Consider the following 27,386-nt stretch of genomic DNA (forward strand, 5'->3'; position numbering starts at 1 on the left):
AACGTTAATACCTGAGAGGAGGGTGCAAAGAGGACGGAGCCAGGCTCTTTCCAGTGGTGCCCAGTGACAGGACCAGAGGCCATGGGCACAACCTGAAACACGGGAGGTTCCCTCTGAACATCAGGAAACACTTTTTTTTACTGTGAGGGTGATGGAGCACTGGCACAGGTTGCCCAGGGAGTTTGTGGAGTCTCCATCCTTGGAGATCTTCAAAAACCGTCTTGACGCGGTCCTGGGCAACCAGCTGTAGGTGGCCCAGGGGGCTTGGACTAGATGATGATCTCCAGAGGTCCCTTCCAACCTCAGCCACTCTGTGCTTCTGTGGTTCTGTGACCAAGAGGCAGGATTACAACGGATGGTCAAGCCTACCTTCACAGTTCCTTCGCCCTTTGCCTCCACCCAGAACTAACGGTACAACAATTATAGAACAGTTTTGCAAGTGTCTTGAAAAACAAAGGGAACAGAAAATATCCAAGCACAATATTTTGCAGGAAAGGAAGTTAAATTCTTGAGAGACAAAAAAGGTGAAAAGGGATCCAGATAGGCCGCAATTAATAGATATTAAAAATAATCTATATCTATTTAAAAGTACCAATAAATAGATTCTAACATGGGGGGGGGGGGGTCCCCATTTTTTCTTATCCTTTAATTTCAAAATATTTTTCACAGTGAAGAGAGCCACTGACTGACTGCCCACTTGGAAGTCCCATTTTATTTTCAACAAAACATGCTACTAAGGAGAAATTGTCTAAAACCCGAGGACTGACTAACTCTTGCTGTGCGAACTGCCAGGCTGCTCAGGTAGTTAACCGTGATGGCACCAAAAGCCACCAAAAGAGGCTTGTAAGCCTCTACTCTGCTCTCAATTAAAGCTGCTGAAATATGTGTGTGTGTGTGTGTATATATATATATATATATACACACACCCCCACACATGCACACTTTTCTTTTTTTAAATTTAACTTACCCAGTTGTGACTTTATAATGATAAAAATTTTCATTCTGGGACTACATGATCCAAAATGCACAAGTATGACAAATTCATTTGAATTATGCAACCACTCTGGAATCCCCATAAACATTAAACCACTATGTGGTAACAGATTTTTTTTTTCTGAACAAGAGCTGCTCAGTCTAGTTTTGAAGCCGTTGGTGAAGTGGTTGCTAACAGCAGGACCTTATGCTGCTTGATCCGGCTTTGCCTATGTGGCAGCTACAGATACTTCAGACTATAGATTGGATATTTATTGCTCATTTATTTCCATTAAGACAAGTCTGAAATGAGCATTTGTATTTGTACTTAGTCTAGCAGTGGGACAGAATGAAAATACAAATCTAATTCTCCGGCATGCTTGCTGCAACCAAATACAACAAGCACCAAGATGTGGAGCAGTTCAAGTAGGAATGGTTGTGGTTTACTCTCTTGGAGAAAAACAAAACAAAGAGTGGACACAAGGCAGAGGAATAATAAGCTGAAAAGAAAGGAAAAAAAGCACATGCCCTTCACAGACAACTGGAAAAATAATGTATTTCCCTTTGGAAATGAAAATATATTTTACTGATGGGCCATTAACTGCTAATAGGACTGTAACATTTATTTGCCATTAATTCATTAAAGCAACACAACAAAATTGTTATGATACACAAGTAATTCTTTTAAAAGATGCATTGATGCACATTATCTCACTGTAAAATAAAAGACAAAGCCATGTCAAATGTCTTTGGATTATAATTCTAGGCTAGTTTAACAATACAATAAATTTAGATTCCAGGGTTTCTGGAATTGTATAAAAATATCATTGCCACCTAGTGTTAAGGCATCATTTTCTAGTTTAGCTTCGCATAGACTGCCTTTACAGCCTGCCAAGAATTGTTTGTCTCCTCACTGGTACTATAAAGCCAATTCGGTAGAATTGAGAATTAAATTGAAGATTGTGTATTCCTGGACCATCCAGTTCTAGTACTTGATCTAGATCAGACGCAGGCATACAGCAAAATTTCATCTGAACCAGTGAAACATCCCACCTGATTGATATCAAATAAATACTTTTTCATTGATGGATAATGGACAGATGAGCTATTAGTGATTGTGGAACCGCAAGTTTTTTCGGTTCATTACTGAAGCAGAATACATTTCTATAGCTTGTTCCTAAAACATTAAAAAAAAATCTATTCAAAAATCTTCGCTGCTGTTCATCACATCTTAAAATATGGTCCCAGAACTTTATTTGATGATTTTTCAGCCACATTTTAACTGAATACTTCCATAAATTGGACAGCTCTTGGAAAACACTTATTCTACCTCAAAAGATACTGACCACACTATCGTTCTCCTTTCTCATAATACAAAAAAAGTTCTTGCATCCATCTAAACCTGGATATGCTAATGGTTATTCAATGATGCAGCTGAATGGATTGGATTTTGACAATTTTTAAGCCAGTTGGGCGACCTTCCTTTAATCCACACATGTAAAATCATCTACAGATGTCTCCCTCCGATGTTACAAACAGTTTGAAGCAGAGAAAATTAGGTACTACCAACTCCATAAAGAAACTCTGCAGACTGACTCTTCTTTTACACTTTCGAGTGTATCAGTGCAGACTCCCTAGTCTGTAAATACTTTAGCCGTTTTTTTCTATGATGGAAAATGAATACAGTAATAAAAAGATGCTTTCTGAATATCCTGAAAAAGGAAAGTGGAATATCTTGTTTGGAAGGAATAAACAGCAATTGCCTCTTTCATTAGTCACTCTGCACTACTCATGTAATTATTCACTTCGGTATGAATAACCATGTGATATATCTTTGTCACTTTTTGTGGTGGATGTAGAAATATTCCAATATTTGTAACTCTGACTTTTAAACCATATTAGTGTTTGCTGTGTAGGGGCGAAGTAAGAAAAAAAGTAATGCCAGATATGTTTATCATATCTTGATATAACTTCACAGCCTGTTTGTTCAAGATCATAATTATATTTAATTCACACAGGCCTCCTTCTACATGGAATTAGAAATTCTTCAGCTCACCCAGAGGACTGGGTCCTGACTGCTAAAATTATTCTAGTTGTCTGACAGACTTTCAGTTTTTTCTTTCAATTTCTTTTCTGTTGAAAATTGTGAAATCTGATCAAGTCCACAGAAGATTTATACACTACACATATAACTCCATCTTTATATACTGAGGTACTAGGAATATTTCCAGAGTTCACTCTCTTCAGTGAACTAAACATCATCCACTACAGAAAAGAAACAGTGCTTTACAGAATAAACGTAGTTTCAACTCTTGGAAATGTAGAGCTAGGGAAAGGTAATTTGAAACTACATTTGAATACTTGTTACATTTTTCTACTTAATTTCCAAGAGGATCCCAAGGTGAGAGAGGAAGCCGATTAATTGTGTGCCTAAACATGATCGTCCTCCACTTTTTTCTTCATGTTTTTGTAATTTCATCATACATATTTATGACAGTCATGCTCCCGACAAGAAGCTTTAAAATTCCCTTCTAAGTCTTCATTTTAAAGGTGAAAATTAATGGGAATCCATTGCTTTGCTTCTTAATCAAATTCACTTATGACAAAATGTGGTTTAACTCTCACAGTGAAGCCCAGCAAAGTATCACCTGCTAAATGTATCATCTAAATGCTTAATGCATCAGTCAGCATCCTATCTAAAACATGATTACAAAATAAAAGGATTTTTTTTCAAAGCACACCCTGCTTGAATGTTTTCTTTATTCGGACTGCTCTGGTGGCTACCTTTCTCTTTCTACAGCTTCCTATATTCCATAGGAATTTCTTTCATTCCATACATTGATCAATGGAGTTACTGTTTGAATTACAGCAGTCTGGATTCACAGTTTGTGAAAGATGTTTTTCTAGGTGCAGATCTTTAAAAAAATCAGCCACTGCCATGTTTTAACAATTTTTCTGTGCAGCTCCACTTCATTTGTCCCCAGCATGTTAAGGGTTATGAGAGGCCATGAGAAGTGAAACTGTTTAAGACTCACATTTAATAACTGTCACATTTTTAAGCATAGATTTTGCAAACCATATTTAGAACTGAGAGCAGTCAGAATTCTATGCGTATTTAATATACTCTCCAGACACGTATTTCACAACAAATTGTTTTCTAATGCCAGTGAAATGAGTACATAACGTAGGAATATCTGATTAAAAATAGCCCCTTAAAATATTTACTTCATTTATGTATCTATCTAAAACATACGTTTATTTTTCATTCCTTTCTCATCAAGGCTCACACCAGAGCTACTGAAGATAATAAACCCAGGTAGAGGTCTTCCTTCTTCCTTGGCCATAGGGGACAAACCCGTCTAACTACAGACTCCAGGGACTGGAATCCAGTGTTACACGGGACAGAACTGAGTAAGAGCGTACACAGAAGAGAACGACGTTGCCAGTGCCGCTTGCAGGATCGTCTTCCCAAGAAGCACTATGTTTTGCTTTCAATTGCCAGGCTATAGGCAACACCGTGTATTTCAACCAGTTAGAAGTGTTACAAGATTTCTCTCCAGGGAGGTCCATCACGCTGAGGAAGTTCAAGGCTAACCAAAGCCAAAGCTGATCCGGTGATGGTCATGACCCATTTGAGTGGGAAGTTGGAACAGACGATCTTCAGAGTTCCTTTCCTTCCAACCTGCATTTCCATGATTTTGCTTTACAGGTGAACGACCATCTTTTGTAGCTGTCATTACTCACTGATACATTACCATGAATATTACCGGCATTTTAAAGGTGACTAGGAGGTAACAAGTCTGCCCTGAGAACTTCAGGGCCAGGTTGCGCAAACTTTTATGCACGTACTTGAAGTCAAGAACCTGTTCAACTGATTTCCTAAGGAAGTAACATGCCTTTAGAAAAATCTTGGAGGAGTGGGAGAGTGGTAGACAGCATTTCTTTTGAAAAAGATACTTTAAAAAAAACGGTCTACAGAAAAGTACATGAGGGTGAGAGGGAGGTAGTGAACAACCCCAACTCTGCTACAACCCAAAATTATTAAAAGTTGACAGGTATCCAAAAGCAGTTTTTCTTCCTTAATGTCTGTAGATCAGCTGCTGCTCTCTGCTCATACGTCTTCACTGTGGGTACATAGAGCACCTCCCCTCACAAATGTGCTCATTTATAGCCAGGGGTCAGAGGTGTTACAGAAACGCCCAAGAAAATAAAATCACTGTCTCTACACAACACATTGCCATTAACTGTCTTGAGAAGAGTTACATTCAAGTACTGCAAAACTGCATTCACCTCTTTGGAATTCAAAATAATCAGGGGGAAAAGAAGCCAGTACCAATGCTGAGTTCTGAATGTGGAGGGTAGTTTCTTTTGAAATGATCTAGGCTTCAGAGTAAAGTGTCAATGCTCTACATATGCAGAACTATATGATGTTTGAACAGCTGGCTGTAGGATAAAATGTTTTAACGTAGACAAAGAGCAGGCTGGAAGCAGTTATAAATAACAGTTTCTCTCTGAACAATCTGGACATGCCTGTATGCAATTCCTAACCTACAGTTTAATAAATGACAATTACAATGGACTTTGTCATCCCTTGGCAGAAAATAAAGACGCCGTGAACACAGGCAAAACTGATCTCTGAAATACTTTGGGTTTTGCAGTTATAAGGCTGCTGGGTGTTGTCAGGCACAGTACGGAAAACTTCAAAACCCTTTTTTTTTTGCCTGCCGAGGAAAGAGGATTCTCAAGAAGCACATGCCATTCTGTCTTTCAAACTTCTTTTCTTGGCCATATTAAAATAACAGACACAAGGCAGCAAAGCTAAAACCAAATTATTGCTAATAAAATGGCAATATGTTTTTCTCTGGACAAAACATCACACACCTAAGTGGAAACTATGCTTCCCCAAAATCATTATGAGCCCCACACAGCTCTCACTAGATTTTCGTATTGGTAGTCATTCGATTAGTTATCGCATCAATTATTATTTTCATGTCAATGGTTAAAATGGCATTGAAATCTAGAGAATATCTGGTTCTCAGTTTGGGGAAATGGGCATATTTTTCCTCAGTGTGTAAGTGTAAAATAGGGCAGTAAAATATGATGGTCCCAGGACCCAGAAAGAATTCATCACCAGCGAGAGAGTAAATTCTGGCGTATCTGCAATACAAGCTGAAAAAAAGAGGGACATTTGCATAGCGACACGTCTAAGCTTTTCAATCTCCAAACCGTACAATGCCCACCCTACCTTGGGGCTCTGCTCTGTACCACAAAGCCTTGCAAACCTTCCTTTGTACCCGAGGTGGGACAAAATTCAAATGGCACAACCACACCACGGATATCCCAGGAGGACCAGCCATCAGGGCGCAGATTCCTCCCGTTCTGCCGTTTTGTATCGGACAAGAATTGCTACTGGCACACCAGCGGTTGCACCATTGCTTCTGTGCAACGAACTCACCTAATATGCACATATAGATGAATAATAAGGCTACATCCTGAAGTGAAAGCCTGGATCAGGAGATCATGCAATGTAGTTACTGCGAGAAAAGGTTAACCACACCATCAGTGATGTAACCTCTTCGGCTGTAGTAAAAGGCAGGAGGAGCTACTCGCTGTTCTGCACCCAGGAGATAACCAGGAGAGTGCTCTCTACTGTACGTTAAAATCCAAAGACGCCTCCTTTACAAAGAGGTTCATTCCCAGAGCAGGGACAGGGGTATTATTGTTCTACGACACTTGCAGGTCTCACGCGTTTAACACCCTCTGCCAAAACAGTGCTAAGACCCCACAGCAGGGTCTCCCCTCACTCCTTCTTTTGGCAGTTGCCTTCAAACCGAGGATCTTGCCTTTGGTCCCTGCCTGTGCTGTGCTGCAGCTCCGGTGCAGCAATGTCTATGTCCAGCCATGGATCCTCCCCATCCAGACCCAGACCTCCACCCACAGACTTGAATTCCCGGCTTGACATTGGACCTGCCTCATCACTGTGGACTGGTGCAATGCTTTGGACTCTTGGCTGAACTTGGTGACCGTCAACAAACATACTCTGCTCATTTCGCTTTGCTGCTGTGGAACTGTGCCCGTGTTGGCGAGGTCAGTTGTTAATGTGGTTGACTTCCAGCTCCCCGACCTCTACGGAACAGCCTGCCTTTGGTGCCTCCTGACAGTCTATACCTGCTATCAAGAAAATAAGAATTACGGTAACATCTTCCTGAGTATATATTTAGAGCACAGACATATTCATCAAATGGTTTCTAAGTGAAGAAAAACTATGAATGAAAGAAAAATTGATTCATGTAATTAGGTGTCAAAATTTTCTTCAGGCTAGAGAAACATGAAATGTGTTGTCAGATTAATATAATGACACAAAGAAATTTGAAAGGCAAGTGGTTCTTAGTCTTCCAGGACAGAATTCTGCCAAGTAATTCTTTGTAAGGTCATGTAGCTGTAAAAACTTACACAATGAGGAACACACATAAGAATTTATTAGTGATTTATATCACAACTAAGACAGGCACAAGCCTTTTCCCAGCAGTGACTGATTTCCAGTTTGGACGATGCACAGGTATTTGTTTCTGAATTAAAATTTCAAGAAAGCAGCATAGACAATGAGTGTACACCTGTGCTAGGTTTGATTCTGTTTTATGAATTTGTGGTAACTAAGGGAAGAAATATGTGTTTGTTTTCTTAATCCTCCCACATACTGTTCTTTGTTTATTCAAGCCCTGATCCTACAATCACTTAAGTATGTGACTAACTTTTAGCAGCTGAATAAGCCCCAATTTCAGCAAGGACTTCTTTGCCTGCTTTAAGTTTAAGATGCACGTAAATATTGCAGGATAGGATAGGAACCTTTCGTAATGTTCAGTGATTATCCTAAATTAGAGTGCTGTCTATTTTCTGTGACATATGCATATGTGTATAGCAGGAATAACACAGAATCAGAACAATAAATCACAGCTTAGCTCACAAAGTCACCAAAACTGGTATTTTAGGAGTCTGGCCCATGTAGGACAGAGTCCTCTGGGTCTGAACTATTTTTTGTACATTTAAGGTAAGCATATCTGGCAGAATAAGATAGTCTTTTAAAATAATTAACTCCAGGTAACAAATTATGTCTTGGAGTTAAACAGAGGGGAGATTCTCCTCCATACTCTTCTGTACTGCAAAACCAAAAATGTACGTAAACGGAACATCAAGAAAAAGCAATTGATCTTATCTACTATATTGATCCTGTTAGTGACATCACCAATAATTTCAGTAGACAGTTTTTCATTTTCTGCCTTTAGACATTTTTCCATCCTCAGGACCCAAATTTTCTTTTTTTTTTGAGAAATACTTCTTGAAATCAGAGACTTCACTTTTTATAGTGAGACTTTAACTTGTGCAGTAGTAGAAGGGCAATAATCCAGGAGCTAATGTCATCATAGTCACTGTAGTAACAGATTTGCTTGTCTTAATGCGGAGATACATTCAGCCCCTGTCCCAAACAGCTGAAGTTGTTATTTCATGGAATTTTCATGGAACGTTTAGGAATTCAGCTACAGCACCTACGTAATTCAAAGCCTATTTAAGTCACTGGAAAGCCTTTCACGGACTTCTGTGGGTCCTGGCGCGTATGTCAAATGCTTGTGGGATATGCTGTGGATCCTCACAGCCCCAAGAGCCCTATGTGGGTTTCACTTTCAAATTAAGTTGTAATTTGAGGCTTATCCTTTTGAAAAGAGACTGCTCCCCAGTGTCAGGGTACTGGCCTCCCCACTTCTCTGCTAGAATGAAAAAAGGAGGATATTTTACATGTGTCGGGATTATTCAGCATCATGCTGCTGAGCAGACAATATGGTCCATGAGGAAACAACACTTAAGATTAACGGACAACAAGTGAGGAGGTTACTAAGTCCTTCTGGGGCAGATTGATGGACTGGACGTGAGCTGATTAGTCAGATACTATCCTAAGCACATGCCCAAAGGCCTCCCTTTCTGTAAGTCGTTTAATACTACTGTAGTTGCTGTGATAGGGTCTTTCCGAAGCAGCGTACAACAGCTGCAGAGAAGGATGGACCACAGGGTTTGTGGTCGGTATAGTATGCCTGACCACGAGCCCCTGAAAGGACAGAGAACAAGAATGCACTTAACATTTCAAAAATCCTTCACCTCCGCCCCCTAAGAAGGGAGGAGAAGAGCCTTGTTTACTTAGCTTCATGATCAGCAGGGCCATGAGGAAAGAGGAAAAGTCACAGGCTTAGCGTAACATATTCCTGTGTCCTGCTCCAAGTTTTTTTCTGCCAAAAGCATTTTACAGAGCTTCAGAACAAAACAAAATGAGAAAGGGAAGTGGAAAGGGAAAAGGAAAAGGGAGAGGGAAGAACAGAGAAGGGGAAGGAGGAAAGGAAAAAGGGAAGAGGGAAAAGGGAAAAGGGGAAAGGGGAAAAGGGAAGAGGGAAAAGGAAAAGGGTACATTCTTTGACCCACTTTTAGACAAATATGTATCCCATAGAGCTGCTAAGTAAGTATTTATTTAACACACACACTGTAAATACTCAGGGGTGTCTGCGTTAACTCCTAGTTGGAGCAGCAGCCTTTTCCCACTGGTTATGTCTTTTTTCAGAAATAAAAAGCATCTTTGATCAACACAGAAAAAAATTCGTTTTCTGAAGGGTAATATTTCAAGAGGAATTATGGAAACCTCCTTGTTGAACAATTCAAAGCTGGTGTGGGCAAAGCAGTTACAGAGTTGCCACAGTTCTGTTCTATAATGTGAAATTCTGTAAAAGAAGTGTAAAAAGGAGGTACAATAATTCAGGTCACCAGTGATTGTTTACTTTTCCACTGAGGATGCATCCTTTAAATTTTAAGCATGTTCAGATTTATATTGAACACCATGCCCACTCACCCCCCCATTCATCAGATCTCTGGGCCAGGAAATTGCCACGCGGTACTTATTTGTCAGAGTCACGTCTCAGGATAGATATGTGTTTCAATGTAAGTTCATCGGAAAAAAACCACAGCAAGAAATATACATGTAGAATCAAGGTCTTGATTCTAGTATAAGGCCACCTTAAGCAGTATTTTGAGTCAGTTAAGTATTGTTTGTGAAAAACAAATGTAGTTATACACTAATATATCATGTATTATAGAACTCTAATAAAAAATTCAAAGCTCTTTCAGATTGGTGTTTTTACATTAATACCATTTCACTACAATAACTGACAGGTTATTTTGATCAAGAGCCAGATTTTTTCAGCTGAGAAAACTTGCATGTGTCGTATACCTTTCCTGTTATTACATCTGAAAAAAAACCCTAAAGACAGAAAAAAAAAGTAAAAAATCAGACCATGTGTGTTAAACCACATTCACAGCTACCCTGAAAAGGATGAAATGTTTGCTTGTTTTTTACAGTGAATGGCAGGAAAGGGTTAGATTCACACATACATACCCACAAGCACCGCAAAATGGCAGTACTACTGTGGAGCATTCATTGTAGATGAGTGGTTCCTCCTACCGAGTCAAGAGCTATGCTGGTTTGGCAAAGCATTGAAACAGATAGAACTGGAACAGCTTGTGAAAAGCTGAAGACTAAGAAAAGCTAACACTTTGGCCCTCCGAGAATAAAAAAAGAATCATATTCACAGAAGTGATGCAGTGTATTAAGTTAGTATGTAGTTAACCAAAGTGGAATGGCAGAAATAAAGATCCATACTGTGGAGAGACGCTGTTCCCTCACACCTCATTCTGTGATGCAGCCAATGGACTGGCAAGGAGGATTATTGAGCCTGATCAATGGATACTTTGATATTAGGAATTCCAAATATGAGAGAATTCCTAGAAAAGCCTTAGGTTTTGCATAATTTTACACTCATTTTCTTCACCACTACATACTTTGCTTTGTAGACCACCATATACATATTGCTGCCTACTAATTAAACAAGGTACTGGTACATTTGTTTTGGTTGTCCACAAAAGCCCTCTGCCTCTTGAAGATATACCTTCTAATGAAACACAACAGCCCCGAGACAGAAGTATTCTGTGGGACAGAAAGAAACACAGGGACAAACAGCAACAACTCTAAATAACGTATTTCAAGAAACAATGTACACTGCAATGTATGTTTAAGTATGACAGCCGTTAGTTATCAAATTAAGACATCAAATGTATTATGATGCCGTATATGCATATAATGGTGGGGGAAAAAGAACTTGATACCTACTATCATCTGTTCAGTTTCTTTGGTACCATCAAGGAAGAGAGAATACTAGATCTAGAAAAGCTACGTAGTTCCTCTCCCACCCCAAACAGATCTGCTCTTTCTAGGTGCCTGTTTTTCCCATGAGCATGGCTCATGGCTCAGCAAGCCTTAAAATTTTTGCAGGGATCACTTTTAATTATGGGACTGCATTCTACCTGAGATGTTCAGGTAAGTTTGCTGTCAGGTAGTTAATTGCATTAACAGGCACTTCCAGTTTGGTTTGTTTAGCTTTAGTGAGGTAGTTCTGGCTTCTTATAAGGCAATTTTGAGCTTCTCTTGGTCTTCCACCTTTGTTTCCCAGGACAAAACTGCTATCTCTTACTTTGTATCCCATAAAAATCATGTAGCATTTTCTAGTTAAACAGCTTACCTAAGTAGAACACTATATAATGACAGTCTGAGAAAAGAAAATTTCCTAAACAGAAACTGAATGCACGTAACAGATATGCTCTGAAGTTTCAATGACACTTTGTTGAAAAATCAAGAGCAAAATACTTGGAGCAAATTGTCCTCCACCATCTTCTTTCCTTGGGGGAAGTGGTAAGCGCTTCTTTTTCAGGTACTTATTACTCGTACACATACACATTTGGATACATAAACAAAGATACTGTTGTCAGATTGACAGCCTTTAGGTCTTCTGTAGTATTCTTGCCACAAAACTGATGACGGACTTCTCTGAGCTAACAGCGCTATTTGCCTTCTGTCTGCCCATATTGCACATATTCCACTGTCACTTGCAAAATAAGATAATCCAAATGGCTTACTCTAAGATTCATCTTTCTCAGGCAAACAAAGCACTCTTAGGACCTTTGATTCTGAGATCTACACATAAAGTTATTGGGAGCTGTGCCTTATGCACTAGGAGAGTGCTGTCCGCACATACATTTCAGTCTGGACTCAGAAACGTCTGTGGTCTGTCAGTTTTGATTGCATTTGTTGAGTTCTAAATCTGGCTATCTTAGAGTATTTTGTCTTAGATACCACTCACAATTTGGTCTCACATGGAAGACTCAGTTCTCTGTCACTTCAGAAATTCGACTGTTTGGTCACTGAAAGAAAGAAAGAAAACAAAGCTCTAAAAATAAAGTGTATCTTCTTATGCATATAGTGACTCATTGCAGCTTGTAGAAGCCTATGTTTGCAAGAGGATAATGCAGCTGAACTTCAGGTTTTTACACTACCATGTGCTTTAACATTAAGCTCCAGGTCCCTACACTGATATGAGTAGGTATGTACACAGAAATCCTGAAGTCTAGCTCGGTCCTTTGTTCTGAATAGCACAGAAGAGCCAGTCTTGGTAACTCTTATTTAGATACATAACCCAATAATTAACCAGATTATTTATCCACTAAAACCAGAATGCCACTCAGCCATCCTAACCCTTCTGCAAGCATTGATACAATCTTCTTCTATCCAGGTTAGGAAGTGTAATTCTGAACGGGCAGGCAGCTACACGGGTAAATAACTGGTTGGATGACTGGGCTCAGAGGGTAGTGATTAATGGGTCATTCTCTACCTTGAGCTAACAAGCGGACCACAGGAGTCTGCTCTGGGATCTGTCCTGGTTAATGTCTTTACCAGTGACTTGAGAAGGCAATGCAGTGGACTCATGAAATTTGGAGGTGACACTGGGGGGTGAAGGGTGGGAGAAGGGGCAATTGATGTGCTATGGGGCAGGGCTGCCTTCCAGAGGGACCTAGAAAGGCCAAAGGAATGGCACAACAGGAATCTTGTAAAATTCAACAAGGATAAGTGTAAAATCCCGCACCGGTCAAGGAAGAACTCTGCAAGAATACAGGCTGAGGAACGGGTCTGGGGAAAAGGACACGGAGGTCCTGGTAGGCAGCACACTCAACATGAACCAGCCAAGCAGCAAAGCCCACCAACAGCATTGTTGGGTGTAATGACAGGAGCACAGCTAGCAGCGGGAGGGGAAAGATGATTCCCCTTTCCTTGACACTCATTGGACCCCATGTAGAACACTGCATCTGGTTTTGGGACCCCAGTAAAAGAAAGACATTGATCAACTGGAGCAGATTCAGCAGGCTGCTGCTCTAAGGCAGACATTCCAAACCTTTATTTACTTCAGTTGCCCTTTGCTGGACTTGTCCAGTATGTCCATGTCTCTCCTAAACTGGGAAGCCCAGAGCTGGACACAGTACTCCAGACGTGGCCTCACCATTGGGAGGAAGGGAAGGACCACTTCCCTCCTCCTGCTTTCTATGCTTTTCCAAACACAGCCTGCGGTCCTCTTGGCCTTTTTTTTGCCACAGGGTACACTGCCGGTTCATGATAAGCTTGTCCACAAAACCCTCCAAATCCTTTTCAGCAAGGCTACTTTCCAGCCAGTCCTACCCCAGCTTGTACTAGGTTAATCCTCACCAGGTGCAGGACTTGGTATTTTCCTCTGCTGATCTTCAGGATGTTTCCGTCGATATATTTTTCCAGCCTGTCAAGGTCTCTCTGAATGGCAGCACAACCATCCCATGTATCAACTACTTCTCCCAGTTTTTGTGTCACCTGTAAACTTGCTGAGGGTGCAGTCTATCCATTATCCATATTGTTAATGAAGATGTTAAAAAGTGTTGGTCTCAGTACACACCACAGGGCACACTGGCATCCAGCTGGATATCATACTGCTGATTATACCCCTTCAAGCACATATAGTTCAGACAGTTGTCAATCCACCTCACCGTCCACTGTCCACTTATCTAGTCCATACTTCATGAATTTATCAATGTGGATGTTACAGGAGACAGTGTTGAAAGCCTTGTACAAGTCAAGACCACAAATATCAACTGTCTTTCCCTCACCCACTGAGCTTGTCATTCCATTGCAAAAAGGTCTTGAGGTTCTTGGGCACGATTTTCCCCTTCACAAATATGTGCTGACTACTCCTAATCACCTTGTACTTACTGGCTCTGGGAATGGATTCCACAATTATGTGCTCCCACACCTTCCCAGGCACTGAGGTGAGCTGAGCAGCCTGCAGTTCCCCAGATCCTGCTCCTTGCCCTTCTTGATGTTAGGAATGATATTGGCTTCCTTCCCATCCTCAGGAATTCTCCTGATCACCAGGATCTTCCAAAGATAATCAAGAGTCCTATCTTAATGACATCAGCCAGCTTGATGAGCCCTCATAGACACATCCCATCAGGTCCCATGGACTTGCGTATGTCCATCTGGTTTCAACGTTCCCTCACTTAGTCCTCCTCGACGGAAGGTAAATATACATTGCTCCAGACTTTCCCAGTGGGCGCAGGGGCTCAGTTTCCTGAAGGGAAATCCTACCAGTAAAAAGCGAGGCAAAAAAGGCATTGAGTGCTTTGGGTGTCTCTATGCCCCTGTCACCAGGTTCCTTGCCCCATTCAGCAGCAGGTCCACATTTTCTCTAGTCTTCTTTTTGCTGCTGGTATACCCGTAGAAGCCCTTCTTGTTGCTCTTCATGTTGCTTGCTAGATTTAATTCCACATGGGCTTTGGCTTTCCTGACCTCACTACTGTAGTCCCAGACAGTGTCTCTATATTTCTGCCATGCCACCTGAGCCTGTTTCCACCTCTTGTATGCTCCCTTCTGCTGTTTGAGTTTAGTCATAAGAAATATCACCAGAGATGAATCACAACTTGGATGCCACACTGGTTGATGTTCTGAAACTGTTTTGCAGTAAACCCCAGTTATGGGCGATTCAGAATATCCACACAACACAGCTAGTGCTTATAGGAAACTCTGAAGCATGTCTTGGAGCAATATTCTTTTCTCTCAAGAGTCATCACCTTACTCTTTAGCAGGCAGCACAAAATTAAAATTATTTCTAGGTGGGTTCTGTTCTTGAGTTAGGTAATATGTGTCAGTTGTCATAAGGGAAGTGGATATAAAATGCAATGAGCAATGACCATGCAATATAATGTCAGTGACCACCAAAAAAAGTAGAGAAAGTCAAAAGCTATATTCAGATTTCCAAAGAAGCAGAGTCAGACCTCCTGACTATGTATGGAACTGTGATTTCACAGTTCAGAGAAAGATATGCCACAAATAGGACTGGAAGTTAATGCTAACTGAGCAGTTATAAGTTGCTATGGTAGGAACCGATCACAGCAAAAAGTGAATTCAGTGGCAGCAGTGGAGGTAGACCTGGAGTCATAAGACCCTGGAGATACCCAAGCATAGAACAAGCTGGTCAAAGCCCATTCTTGTTAATATTCTATTTTCTGTACTGAAGATGAAGCAAAAGACCATAAATGATAGTGCTGTTCAAATTAAAATCTTACCACTGAATCACCATTACCAGCTTCAGGCCTCCATTGATTGAATGTTTGGAATGAAACATGCTTGAATGCCTCCAGAAAACCCTGGTTCCTCAGAAAAAACTTGATTCGGACCCTGGTTCTTCTGATTGGGCTGTGAGACAGATACTCATTTAAAATACTGCAGTTCTTTGGCAGGGCACATTTAGCCCTGTCTGTTGCTTTTTCAAAGGCTTTCTCACCAGAAGGTATACTGAATAAAACATCTGTTGTTTCACACTCCTCATATGCAAATACATTAAAATTAGGGTTTGCCCATTTTACTCATTCTTTGAGAGAATTCCACCTGCACTCTAGTATCTGCAATGTCTGTGACTTTCCATGTTTGGGAACAGGAGCTACTAGAGACAGGAAGATTATGTGGATAGAATTCACCACAGTCCAAATTGCTGGCTAATTTTGTTGTTTTTTAAACCTGCTGTAATTGTGTGGCTTGGCCAAATGGGAAAAGATTGTTTGGTGACCTGGAAATAGTGGTGGTAAATAGACATCCTCTCGTAAATAGGTAACATGAATGACATCTGAAATAATCAGATTTCACCAAACTGCACAATTTGCTGCCTTTTTAGGCGAGGCACACTGTGTAAATTGGCAAAGCTACTGTATGAATTTGGTCAAATTTGAGATACCACTATGAGAAAAACCAAACCAATCCACAGCTTACACACCGAAGGGGAAGAAATCACAGCCAAAGGGACAGGCAGCCTCCAAAACAAGTATTTGATTTGGAAATCAACATGTTAGAATAAGAAAAAAGTTCTCCGGAACCATTTGAAAATCCCAAACAGAAATAATGCAGTCAAATCTTCCCTTTCACTGCTCATTTAATGAAATGGCAGCTGAAATCTCTATTTCTGTCTGTGTTCACCTGCTTGAACCAAACAAGCCACGGCTATTCTTATGCGCATGGTGTAAATCACTGTATTCTGTTAACTACTCCTAGCCACTTCCAGCAGTATTTCTTGTTCTCTCCAGTCATCCATTCACTTCTGTAGCAAGGAGCAGGTAGTTCAGTACCTAACCGAGATCATGAAGATCAGGCATTGTCCTTAACATGTAAGAAATAAATCACAGATGAAACATTTTAATTAAATTGATGCTTGTTAGCGTGTACTACCAGAAGTACCTGGAGTACCTGGGACTAGCAGTTTTTACACAGCAGCTGCTGCTTAGAACACAAAGTGAGTAACAGAACTATAGTACAAGGCTGTGGGAAATCTGTGAGTGGGCATGGCAGTGCCCAAACAGATGTATATGCATTTAAACACGCAGGAGACCACTAGGACTTCTTTCAAGAAATTCCTTGTGTTGCGTCGTCTACAGCTGAGCCAGAACAACATAGCATGGAAGAATTTTGGTATGGCCTTTCTCAGCAGAGCAGGTCCTTCAAACACCATTTAGTGGCAAATGCAAGCACAATTGAGATTTAAAGTTCTATTCGGATCATGGAAACAACTGCTTACTGTGGGCTTCCAGTGTGACCAGGACGCCTTCAGAGAGAAAATGAAGACAGCCATTATAATGCTATAGCCGCCCCAGCTGGTTTTCCCTTCTGAGGCCTCAAAAAAGGCCCCAAAAAATCTTCTGTTGCCTGGTAGAGTAGCTTTGCAACCATGTGTTTATTGTCCAAGAGAATTAGCATGTAGAGGGTATTACACAGAAAACTAATCCATTTAGAAAAGTGACAAAATGGAACTAATTTACTAAACCAGGTTTGTTCTACTGGTATTTTCAATCTCTTCAGCCACTCATACAAATGACCCCGACTGAACCCAACCGATTTTCTATAATAAATTAACTATGTTTTGCATGGAAAGGCATTTTATCAACTATGAAATCAGACTTAGCTCCACATTAAAAACATGCACAACAGCTGGTAACAGCCTGAAGACACCTCTGAGAGATACACAGTGGCTTCTACAATTTAGGCTCAAGTGCAGTTTGATGATGTCCACATGCTCAGTCTGGTACAAGAGGATATAGTGCCATCTAAGTTATCTTTACAAAATACTGCACTCCATACAGACCAGCACTACTGCAATTGCGTCCCCTCTTAGGAAAGAATTGACTGAGCCCTCCCTATCACCACATAAGTCAGAGTGATAGTACACATTTCACACTCAAAGCACATACAGTAATTACTCGATAGAAACAAGTTTTTAAATGTATGCACAAATTTATTTACACTCATTATGTTGGTTCATTGTGAAGAAAAGTGTGTGAATTGCACCAGTTGACCAACAGCCAATGCACGTCAATAATTCAGGATTCCTCCATTAAACTCAGCAGGTCACGAGTGCAAAGTTTATGTCAACAGCCTAATGACAGCCATTCTGTGTACAGAGAGCCAAGGAAAGACACGAATATTTACTTTATGTAAACTATTACTGAGCATGTTACTTAGGGCAAGAAAGCGCTGTTCAGCTTGGCTAATAATAAAACCCAGATGTCAATAAGAAATTTGTAAAGCTTCTTTTAGAGCACATAAATATAATACAAACTGCAGAACCACATACATTTAAACAATTTTTTTCTATATTTTTTTTAAAAGGCATGTGCTGATTTGAGTGCCAAGAACTGAAAACCACTGATAACTGCCTAGGTAGCCTGGAAGAATAAATATGACTTTTGCGAGAGGCTAGAGCAAGTCACAGGGGCGACTGTCTCTCATTCAGACTTCAACAGGGTTAGCATTCAGATTTTATAGCTTTAGTTCTGTCCACAATCTGAGTACCAGCATGTTCAGGACTATGTTCTGAGCACCTTCTATTCATTAACTTAATTTGTGGCTGAAGATGCAGAGCAACATGGAAAAAACAGCCAGGGTAATCAATGTAAATCAAGATACATTATCAGGTGTAATTAAAGGCCAAGTACATGCACTGCAAGGCAATACCAGATAGAATAAGACAGACTACACTTTTATGTACAGATAGATACATGCTTAATTGTCATTTGAACAAAGGAGAAGTGATGAAGTAATTTATTAAGACACCAGCATATCTTTAACCCTCCCACACATACCCAAGTAGAGTAGGGTACTATATTTGGGCAATTTTCATGAACGCAGGAGAAAAACTGCAAAAGCGCTCCATAGTTCACATGACACTGTGTTTGTGTGAAGAAGAAGAAGGCATATTATTCCTTACCTTTTTGTACATGTGCAATGTTAGCTGCAGAGAAAGGGACTAAAACCTTCCAACAGAGTTAGTAAAAATTCAGAATTCTAACTCACAGGAACTGCTGAGGTTTCAGAACTTCTGTTCAGTTTCACTTTAAAGCAAGATCCAAGTATTTCTTAAGAGTTTTGGTGAAACAATGACCAAATCCTGTCAATTTGCAGAACATGCAAGAGAATCTTAAAATTCTGAATGAAATATTTCAAATTTTTTTCACATTCTGTCACAACACATAGCTTAATCTACAAGTTACATAACAGATATCTAACTTCATTTGAACACACTAAACAGATATCATTTTGATCAAGAAGGGGTTTCAGCTGGTACTGTGAATTAGTAACTCATGATTCTAAATATAAGGTTTTAAATACTCTGTTTTATTGTCTGTCCCATTTTACAATGAAAGCAGTAGGCAGATCTTCTAGAATTTGGAAATTAAAACAACACTTCTACTGAAACAAAAGTCCTAACTTCACACAAGTTCACTGAAGCTAAAGTAAAACCCAGAAGTTCTCAAACAATTTCAATGACTGCCATGTGAATTCCCCCCCCTGCACTTTCCCACCATCCTTTCAGTTTGTTTCCTCCTTCTCTGTAGGAACTGTCCATAATTATATGATTTCCTCTAGAAGAACAAGACTTGGTCAAAAAAACACTTTTTCTGATAGGAAACCGATGAAAATTTTCTAACTTATCTTTCTAATATCTCTCACAAAGACGTGGCAGAGCTCAAGCCCTCTGCCAGAGGGCTGCCGAGGCTTTCGTTTTTATCTGCACCCTCCAAACCCCCTCCGCAATTTGCTCCCCTGGGGAAAACAAGAAGACAAGGCTACAGCTGCCTCATCACATACCAGTAACCAAATTCACTCGACCTCAGTGAAGCGGTTGTCTGATGGTGAAGGCAAAGATGACAAACTTTTCTCCTCTAAATTCTCTAAAGGTCACTGCTTTGTCTGCAGGTCTATAAAAAATAACTTACTCCATCCCCATCCCTCAGTGAATAATATAATCCATGAACCATTTTCTTGACATTATTTAACCAACCCAAGAACATCTCAAGGTATTTTTTTCCTTTTGCATAGAGCCTGCACAAGGCTACAGCAGAAGGCACCTGTGCTGTTCCTCTAAAACCATGTTTACTCATTCCCAGTTCCTCTTACATAAAAAGGAATTGAGAGATATAAATATGTGCTATGGGGAGACAGAGGAGAGGTCAGCCATCAGGAAAGCAGAGCAGCGATATTCAATGGGCTGGAGAATCCTGGAAAGCAGTAATCTTAAAGGAGACGGTGACAAACTAGACGCTGGACAAAGCATCGGTTTAGCAGTAAAAGGCCTGAATACCAGAGGGGCAATTCATCTCCCCGTGTCTCCAAACATTTTCATCTTAAATACACTATTTATGTCTGTGCACTCTATTACTAAAAGGAACTGTGGGAAAGGAAAAAGAGGTTATTTCTGCAATAGTTAGACTAAAAGATTTGAAGTGTATACCTCTTTGCTCTTCAGTAGTTACAGGGAGAATTTATATCGTTCGTGTATTTGCAGCACCAGCAAGAAAGGAAGATTATTCCTATTTCTAGCACTTAACACCTGATTTCAGAAGGTGGAAACATTTAAACCAAGCATCAGGAAAACATTGCTTATAACCTAGTCCGACGTGGAATAGAAAGCGTGAGATCCCCATTACATCAGGCACTTAAAAATCAGGTGTTAAAAAAAAGTAATTAGTAAACTTTTGGGAACAGACAAACGAGTAGGAAAGAGTATTAGGCTAGGACAATCATGCAGGAGCACATTCCTGCAACTGCCTCCAGGTCTCTAGTGGTCTAAGGCGACTTGCACAACCCCACTTGATCTTCATTCGTGGTAAGGTTAGGAGTCCTTCCAGCAGTAATAAGGTTCTGCACAGGAAAAAACTGTCCTGTATCAGGAGGGGTTATCTTTCCTACTTCTGATGTCTGATATGACTTTCAAAGGGTAGGATATTTAAAGAACCAAAGCTTCGGGTAATAGAAACTGGCATAGATCCACCAAAAAAGAAATTGTGTGTCAAAAAAATATTTGTTCTTTTTAACACTGTGTTTGTAGTTTTAATGAGCTTCTGCTTATTAACTTCTACGTGCCAAAATTTGGTTCTCTCCTGTCCAGATGTCACTCACTGCACTGTCCTTGTTTCGGCTGGGAAAGAGTTAATTTTCTTCCTAGTACCTGGAACAGCGTTGTGTTTTGGATCTAGGATGAGAAGAATGTTGATAACACACCGATGTTTTAGTTGTTGCTGAGCAGTACTTACACTAAGTCAAGGATTTTTCAGCTTCTCGTGCCCAGCCAGCGAGAAGGCTGGAGGGGCACAAGGAGTTGGGAGGGGACACAGCCAGGGCAGCTGACCCAAACTGGCCAAAGGAATATTCCAGACCATGGGACATCACGCTGAACATAAAAAATGGGGGGAGATGGCTGGGGGGTGGTGGCCACTGCTTGGCGACTGGTTGGCCAGCGGGTGGTGAGCAGTTGCATTGTGCGTCACTTGTTTTGTATATTCTTTTATCTTTATTATTACTATTTTCCCTTCATTTTCTGTCCTACTGAACTGTCTTCGTCTCAACCCACAAGTTTTACCTTTTTTCTAATTCTCTGCCCCATCCCGCTGGGCGGGAGCGTGCGAGCAGCTGTACGGTGATTAGCTGCCTGCCAGGTTCAATGACCACATACACTGTCATTCATCAGCTCAAGAAAAACATTTTCACCTGATGCAACAGATTTATCTCCATTGTATATGTAATATATTGTATTTCTGCCACTGTTCAGACATACATTAATATTTTCCTCATTCTAATAGCTGGTTCCGGTTTGTTTCCTTAATTAATGATCTGTAATATGGCATTACATATTTCTCATCTCAACCCATGAGTTTTACTTTTTTTTCCCAATTCTCTCCCCATCCCACTGGATGGGGGGGGAGTGAGTGAGCAGCTGCGTGGTGCTTAGTTGCTGGCGGGGTTAAACCACGACAGCACTTACAGCATTTGTTAGTGATAACTCATTTGTGGCTTTTTCTCCTACTGAAATAACTACCTAGAGCTTTGGCTCTTAGGTGCACCATCTATTCTATGGCAGTGTCAGTTAAAAAGGAAAAAAACATTCTGAGTAACATTAAAGTCTTCATGTGCAATATCCACTTCCCTTTAATAATTTCTAATGGTCCTATCACATAGTTATCTAGCAGTCATTTACATAACGAATTCAGACTACTTTTCATAAGATAGTAAAAAAAACGCTTTTTGACATAAGTATCATTGCTCATAATGGAGAAGTAATATACGAAGCATTTTCACATTCCTCAAAACTACATGTAAACTTTTAAATCAATGTTCTCTCTCTTAAGTTAAATTTGAGGTTATGTCTTCCAGAGATGCTGAGGGATTTGGCTCTGTTCCAGGAACATACGATCTGCAATTACAGAAAGACTTTTCACCGAAAGTCCATAAAGGCTAGGCTGGTACAACTAAACATTTAACTCAAGAGATCTGAAAATCACAATTTGCTCAGACACTTACCAGGAGAAATCTCTGCGCACTGGAGCAAGCATCACATCTGTGTCTTTGCACTCACACTGTGCCTGGCACGTTCCTGATATCTCCAGAGTGACGCATACGTCTATCCTAATTGCTTTCTGCTACCTTTCTGTGACGTGCTACACCCAAAAACATTCAGTATTCTTCTTTTCTTTGAAGTACTTTCGATTATTACACTCGGAAGAAATATTGAGAGAGCAGGCATGAGAGGCTGCCTAACAGCTGGGGAACCAATATACTTATTTTCCCTGTTCCAGAATGAATGGCAATTTAAGTTCTTAACTTGCAGCAGCTTCCCTATATGAAATGAAGAACAGTAAGCAGCAGAGAAAATGAAGATCTGAAATGTAGAGTCTCTTTCCATATTAGGAAAGCGTATCTTAAAATTAACCCTTACTCTCAACTTATAGATGTGATTTGGAGAAGTCTTACCTTCTATGATCTGAGCTGCTGAACCAGCATGGATTGACAAGCCAAAGAGCAGTAGCAGCAAGTCCCAGGTCCACCAGGCATGCCTGGAGCAGGTGTGCCAAAAAAAAAAAGGGGGGGTGGGGGGGTGGAAAAGAATGAGACCAAAGAGTGTAATACAGAAGCACGAGGGGGGGGGGGGGGGGGGAAAGAAAAAGCAAAATTTAGAAGTGAGAGTTCTTACCATGAGAGCATTTTTTGAAAGTCAGTTGAAAGACCTCGAGTGAGGAAAAAGTTCAGTGCACATGAGTTTTATGCTTATGAAAATCAGAAGTTAATAAAAACTGGAGCCTGCTGTTTCTCCTCCAACGTTCAGACACAAGTGGAACAAAGGCAGCTCTCAGGCTCTGTGTGACTCACTGCAACGCACTGCTCCAGCTCTGAAATCTGACTCCGGGTAGACGTCCCTGTCAGACCGCTGCCGAAGAAAACTTCCTACTTCAGGTTTTGATGGACACCCCTTACTGCTGCACAGCATCCCAACGTTGTCATTCTTCAGTCCTGCCTCTACCTACTGTGTACCCTGACAGACAGTAGCCGAGCTTCCCCCTTTCCCCCCCGCTCACTCATAACCTCCGCTTACTTGTCCAATAAACCCGGACCTCCAACATCCTCCATCCAGCATTACATAGCCAATGATACGCATTCTTATATGGAATAGGACGTTTCTCCGGCCATTTAACCAAACTTGAACAGAAGCAAGGTTTAAGATCCGGGCAGGACAGAGCAGTCGCGGTTAAATTGCAACGCAGACCCGGGCACCGTCACCGTACTGTCGTAGGGAGTTTCTGTCGCCTACAGAGACATTTCGAACCACCTCCTTTCCTCTGACAAATTCTCTAATAATCCCATTTACAAAGATTTACAGCCTGCGTGTAGATTAAGAGTGTGTATCTACCTCAGCAGCTGTACCTATATGTGTCTGCTATAGAGATCCTGTAGCTAAGCATTTCAAATAGTTTCCATTAAAAGTGTTATTTTACCCCTCCCTCCTAACTTCATGAAAAGCCTTTTTTTCCACATGTAGCTCTTCAAAGCCAATTCTTGCTCAAGGATGAATTGTTGGAAGAATAAGCTTGAGCTTAATCAGACAGTTTTTAAGTCATGAGATTTTTAACAAAGACTGCAATTGTCGCTTTTTGACTGCGACAGGAGGGAGCCTGGAAAGCATCGCGTGTGGAAAGAGATCAGTGGGCTCTTGGTAGGTCGAGGCTGGAAGGTGCCGAAGATCACTTTAGGAGATTCAAAACTAAAACCAGATTTACCTAGGATGGGGTGCAGGGGACGGACAGGAGTAAAGTATTTTTGCAGTAATGAAAGGACAATGCCAAGCGATAAACAGAATTAAGAAGAATTTCATTGTACTGTGAATAAAATGCTTGAGGTTGGGGGGGTTTGCTTTGTTGACTATTTTTGGGGGCTTTTTTTTTTTGGTTGGTTGGTTTGGTTTTATTTTTTTTTTTTTTTTTTAAATAAGGAAACACAGAGGTTAGGGCTTTAAAAGCTAGAATCTTGATTCTGCCCCAGACTCCCCTTTGAGGTTGGAAACCACAAGTCAGCTCTTTTCATATTTTGAGCTGAGGCACAGACCAGCATTATTTGCTGTCCACCTTCTGCTTAGTGATGAAGAAGCAAGAGATTGAACTATCTTTTAATTAAGCTTCTTATTATAAACACACGGTTTTATATTTGTCAGAGGACCAAGGACCCCCCTTTTTCTGTTCCACAGTACTATATCAGGGCTGAAAAAAGTTTCATCATTCGCCTTTTCCATGTGAGGCCGTCAGCTCTTTCCTTTCTCTCTCCCTAAAGTTTCTCCGTTGTTTTCACCACCAGCAGTGCTGCTTACAGGAACGGTGTTTGCAACATTTGTGCAAATCATATACCAAAAGCATTTATTTTACGCCTTTATCTAGGACACTAGATATATGTTATCCCAGGAGAAAACACTGGTTTCTTAAGCGTTCTTGTAAAATGTATGTATTTACAAGCCTGGCTCACTTTTCCTTTTTTTTTTCAGGTAATATTTAGCAATTGCTACCAAGAGCCATTATTAGTCCTGTCAAACTATTTTTTAATTCAGTTCCTTCTTTCAATAGTAATTCCTCTCTCTCCCTATACGTAAAATGCTTACCTGCATAATGCCTCCTGTTGCAGTACAGTATTTGTCTGGTATATACGGCCAAAACACACATCTGCTCTGATGCCTCACAGTAGACTAACACGCTTAAGAGACAAATGTATGACCAGACTCCAGATTTATAAAATTTAGATGCCTCTTTGTTAAGGATTTTTTACAGGATAAGCTGCAAAGATTTCATTAAAAAAATAACGTTTCTTCTATTGTTTACGATTTGATGGATTTTTCCTCTGATTTTTTCGAAAACCCATAGAAAAAAGGAAGTAACACCCCTCCTTCTCCCATAGGTAATATGCTGTTCCTGCAGATGATCTACATGAAGTGCTGCTGAGAGAGCCTTTAGTTTCTGCTGGATATTTTAACATGGATGTCTGGCCAATGCCGAATATTTTTAGTGCTGCTGGATAAAGGAAAGCAACGCAAAGCATGTTCTTGACCTCCGCATTCCATTAGTTTTAAATGGACAACAGTGGAGGAATCTCTAAATACAGTTTATTACCCCCACTCCTGTAGGCCCTTGAGATTTCTTGAGTTTCTAGTGTTCATTTGTAGTCATAAGAATTACAGAATATTAACAGGCTCTCTGTAACTGCTCTATCTATCTATCTATGTCTATCTTGCTCCCCACAAGGGCCGTGACATTTGTACACATCCACTTAGTTTTAACCTTGCTGTTTGCCTCTTCCTTTTCAAACACAGCAGGATTCCTTTGAATTAGGACATAAGTGCTTTCCTTCGGTACTGTCTCCAGCTGTCTTCAACTAAGCTGGAGTTTTCCTGCTGGTTAAAAATCTCCATTTTCCAGGCAAAAGTTTTATTTACTTTCCTCAGCTCTGTCAACTGATTGCATTCCTTAAGATTTGAGATGGAAGACTGCAATTCTGCCGTTGCAGTTCTTACTTATTCACTGAGTTAGTCTGGCTGGGTGTTCTTTCATTTCTGATCATCTCTGTGTTAAGAAGTTTACTTTTTTCCTCCTGACTGCAACACAAATTTCTTAGCTGCACACTTCTAGCCTCTATAACCATAGGATTTAAGAATCGTAAGACTCTTCTTGTGCAAGATTAGTGTTAGAGAACCAGTATGCATCAAGGCCTGAGTGAGTTAAGAACCATGCTAGAAAAGAACAAAAGATTTCTCTTTTGCTTAGACTTCTCCTGAGCATGTATAAATGTTTGGCATTCATGATGTCCTCTGGCAAGGAGGTCCACGGCTCGGTTATGCCTTTCATAAAGAAGTCTCTGCTTCTCTGTTTTCAGCTTAGGTCCTGCTGATGTTCTTTGATGCCTCCAAGATCTCCTAGGGATCACCTCTTCACTATCCATTCTGTTTTCTCCACGCTCTTTGTGATTTCAGAAACCTCTTTTATATACCCCTTCTACTTGTCTGCTTTCTGTACTGAGCATGAACTTACTTGGTCATTTCTTGTTCTGCAACCGTTCCACACCTTCAGTTATCTTTTCAGCTTTTCTCAGAATTTCTGTGTTCTAGTACATCACTTCTGATGTTTGCTAGAGTCCAGGGAATCATGACTACACACGGTGCAAAGAATCCCAAGATCTCTCTACTGACATAGCAAAGTTCTCTGTATTTTTCCTGATGAGGAACACAACTGGTGTACTTTCTTGACTGCAGCTGAGATAACACTTTCATGGAACTCTCATAAGCTCAGTAACCTATGAGGTAATTTTATGTGCAATTAGGATTTCACCTCCCTCTTCTAATAAATATATAACAAAGAGGTAGAAATTAATTTCATCTACCATTTTGTTCTCCAGTCAATCACTCTTGGAAGATCCGTTTGTGATTATTTACAATCTGCCCCTGTCCTTATTTAAAAAAAAAAACAAACAAAAAACTCCTATCATCACCAAACTTAACTGCTTGCCCTCCCTGGATAAGGCAGGCAGTGCAAATTGCTGTAGAATTACAGCAGTGACCTTTCTCTACTGCAAGGGGTGACTGTATATTCCTCACCTTTTTCTTCTCTTTTAACCAATTTTTTATGCACGGACCTCGCTCCTTGTGCCTTGGCTGCCTGAAAAGCTACTATCAATCATTCTGAGTACATCATTTAAGTGATGGATTGCTGCAGGATGTATCAATTCATCCAGAAGCTCTGAATGGTGTTTTGGCTTTGAATATCATCAGCTAACTGCTGCTAAACAGATACTTTCACAGCAGTTTGATAATACACTTTCACAAGTATAACTAATGCTTTAATACTCTGCTTTGCTTTTTCCTCCTTTAAACAAGGCACCTTTGAAAAAATATTTAGAAGTCTATAAATGCTGTTTTTAATATATACTTATGAAGGAATAACTGTGTACATTTATGCACCAGAAGACAGGCTTGTACCATACCCTACAGAAGAGTACAAATTAAGGTCACAGAGGCAAAGAATTCTGGCATTTTCTAGCTCTTTAGTGCTTCATTTCACATAATTTGAATGTTTCTGCCTCCTCTACCCCTCCCTCACAGTATTATAAAAAGCACTGGGGAAAA

General features: G+C 40.4%; 1 protein-coding gene across 1 annotated transcript in view; it reads right to left on the reverse strand.

Moving 5' to 3' along the window:
* Positions 1-23,194, reverse strand: part of LOC126048767 (collagen alpha-1(XV) chain-like) — a 149,385-nt gene extending 126,191 nt beyond the window's left edge. Inside the window, exons 1-2 of the mRNA XM_049824132.1 lie at positions 22,926-23,194; positions 22,706-22,788 (exon numbers count right to left, since the gene is read on the reverse strand). Coding sequence (XP_049680089.1) covers positions 22,706-22,788; positions 22,926-22,936 — 94 coding nt within the window. The 5' untranslated portion in view covers positions 22,937-23,194. The remainder of the gene's footprint in view (positions 1-22,705; positions 22,789-22,925) is intronic.
* Between the last annotated feature and the right edge of the window lie 4,192 nt (positions 23,195-27,386).

This window comes from Accipiter gentilis, chromosome 20 (genome assembly GCF_929443795.1).
Source record: "Accipiter gentilis chromosome 20, bAccGen1.1, whole genome shotgun sequence".
NCBI lineage: Eukaryota > Metazoa > Chordata > Aves > Accipitriformes > Accipitridae > Astur > Astur gentilis.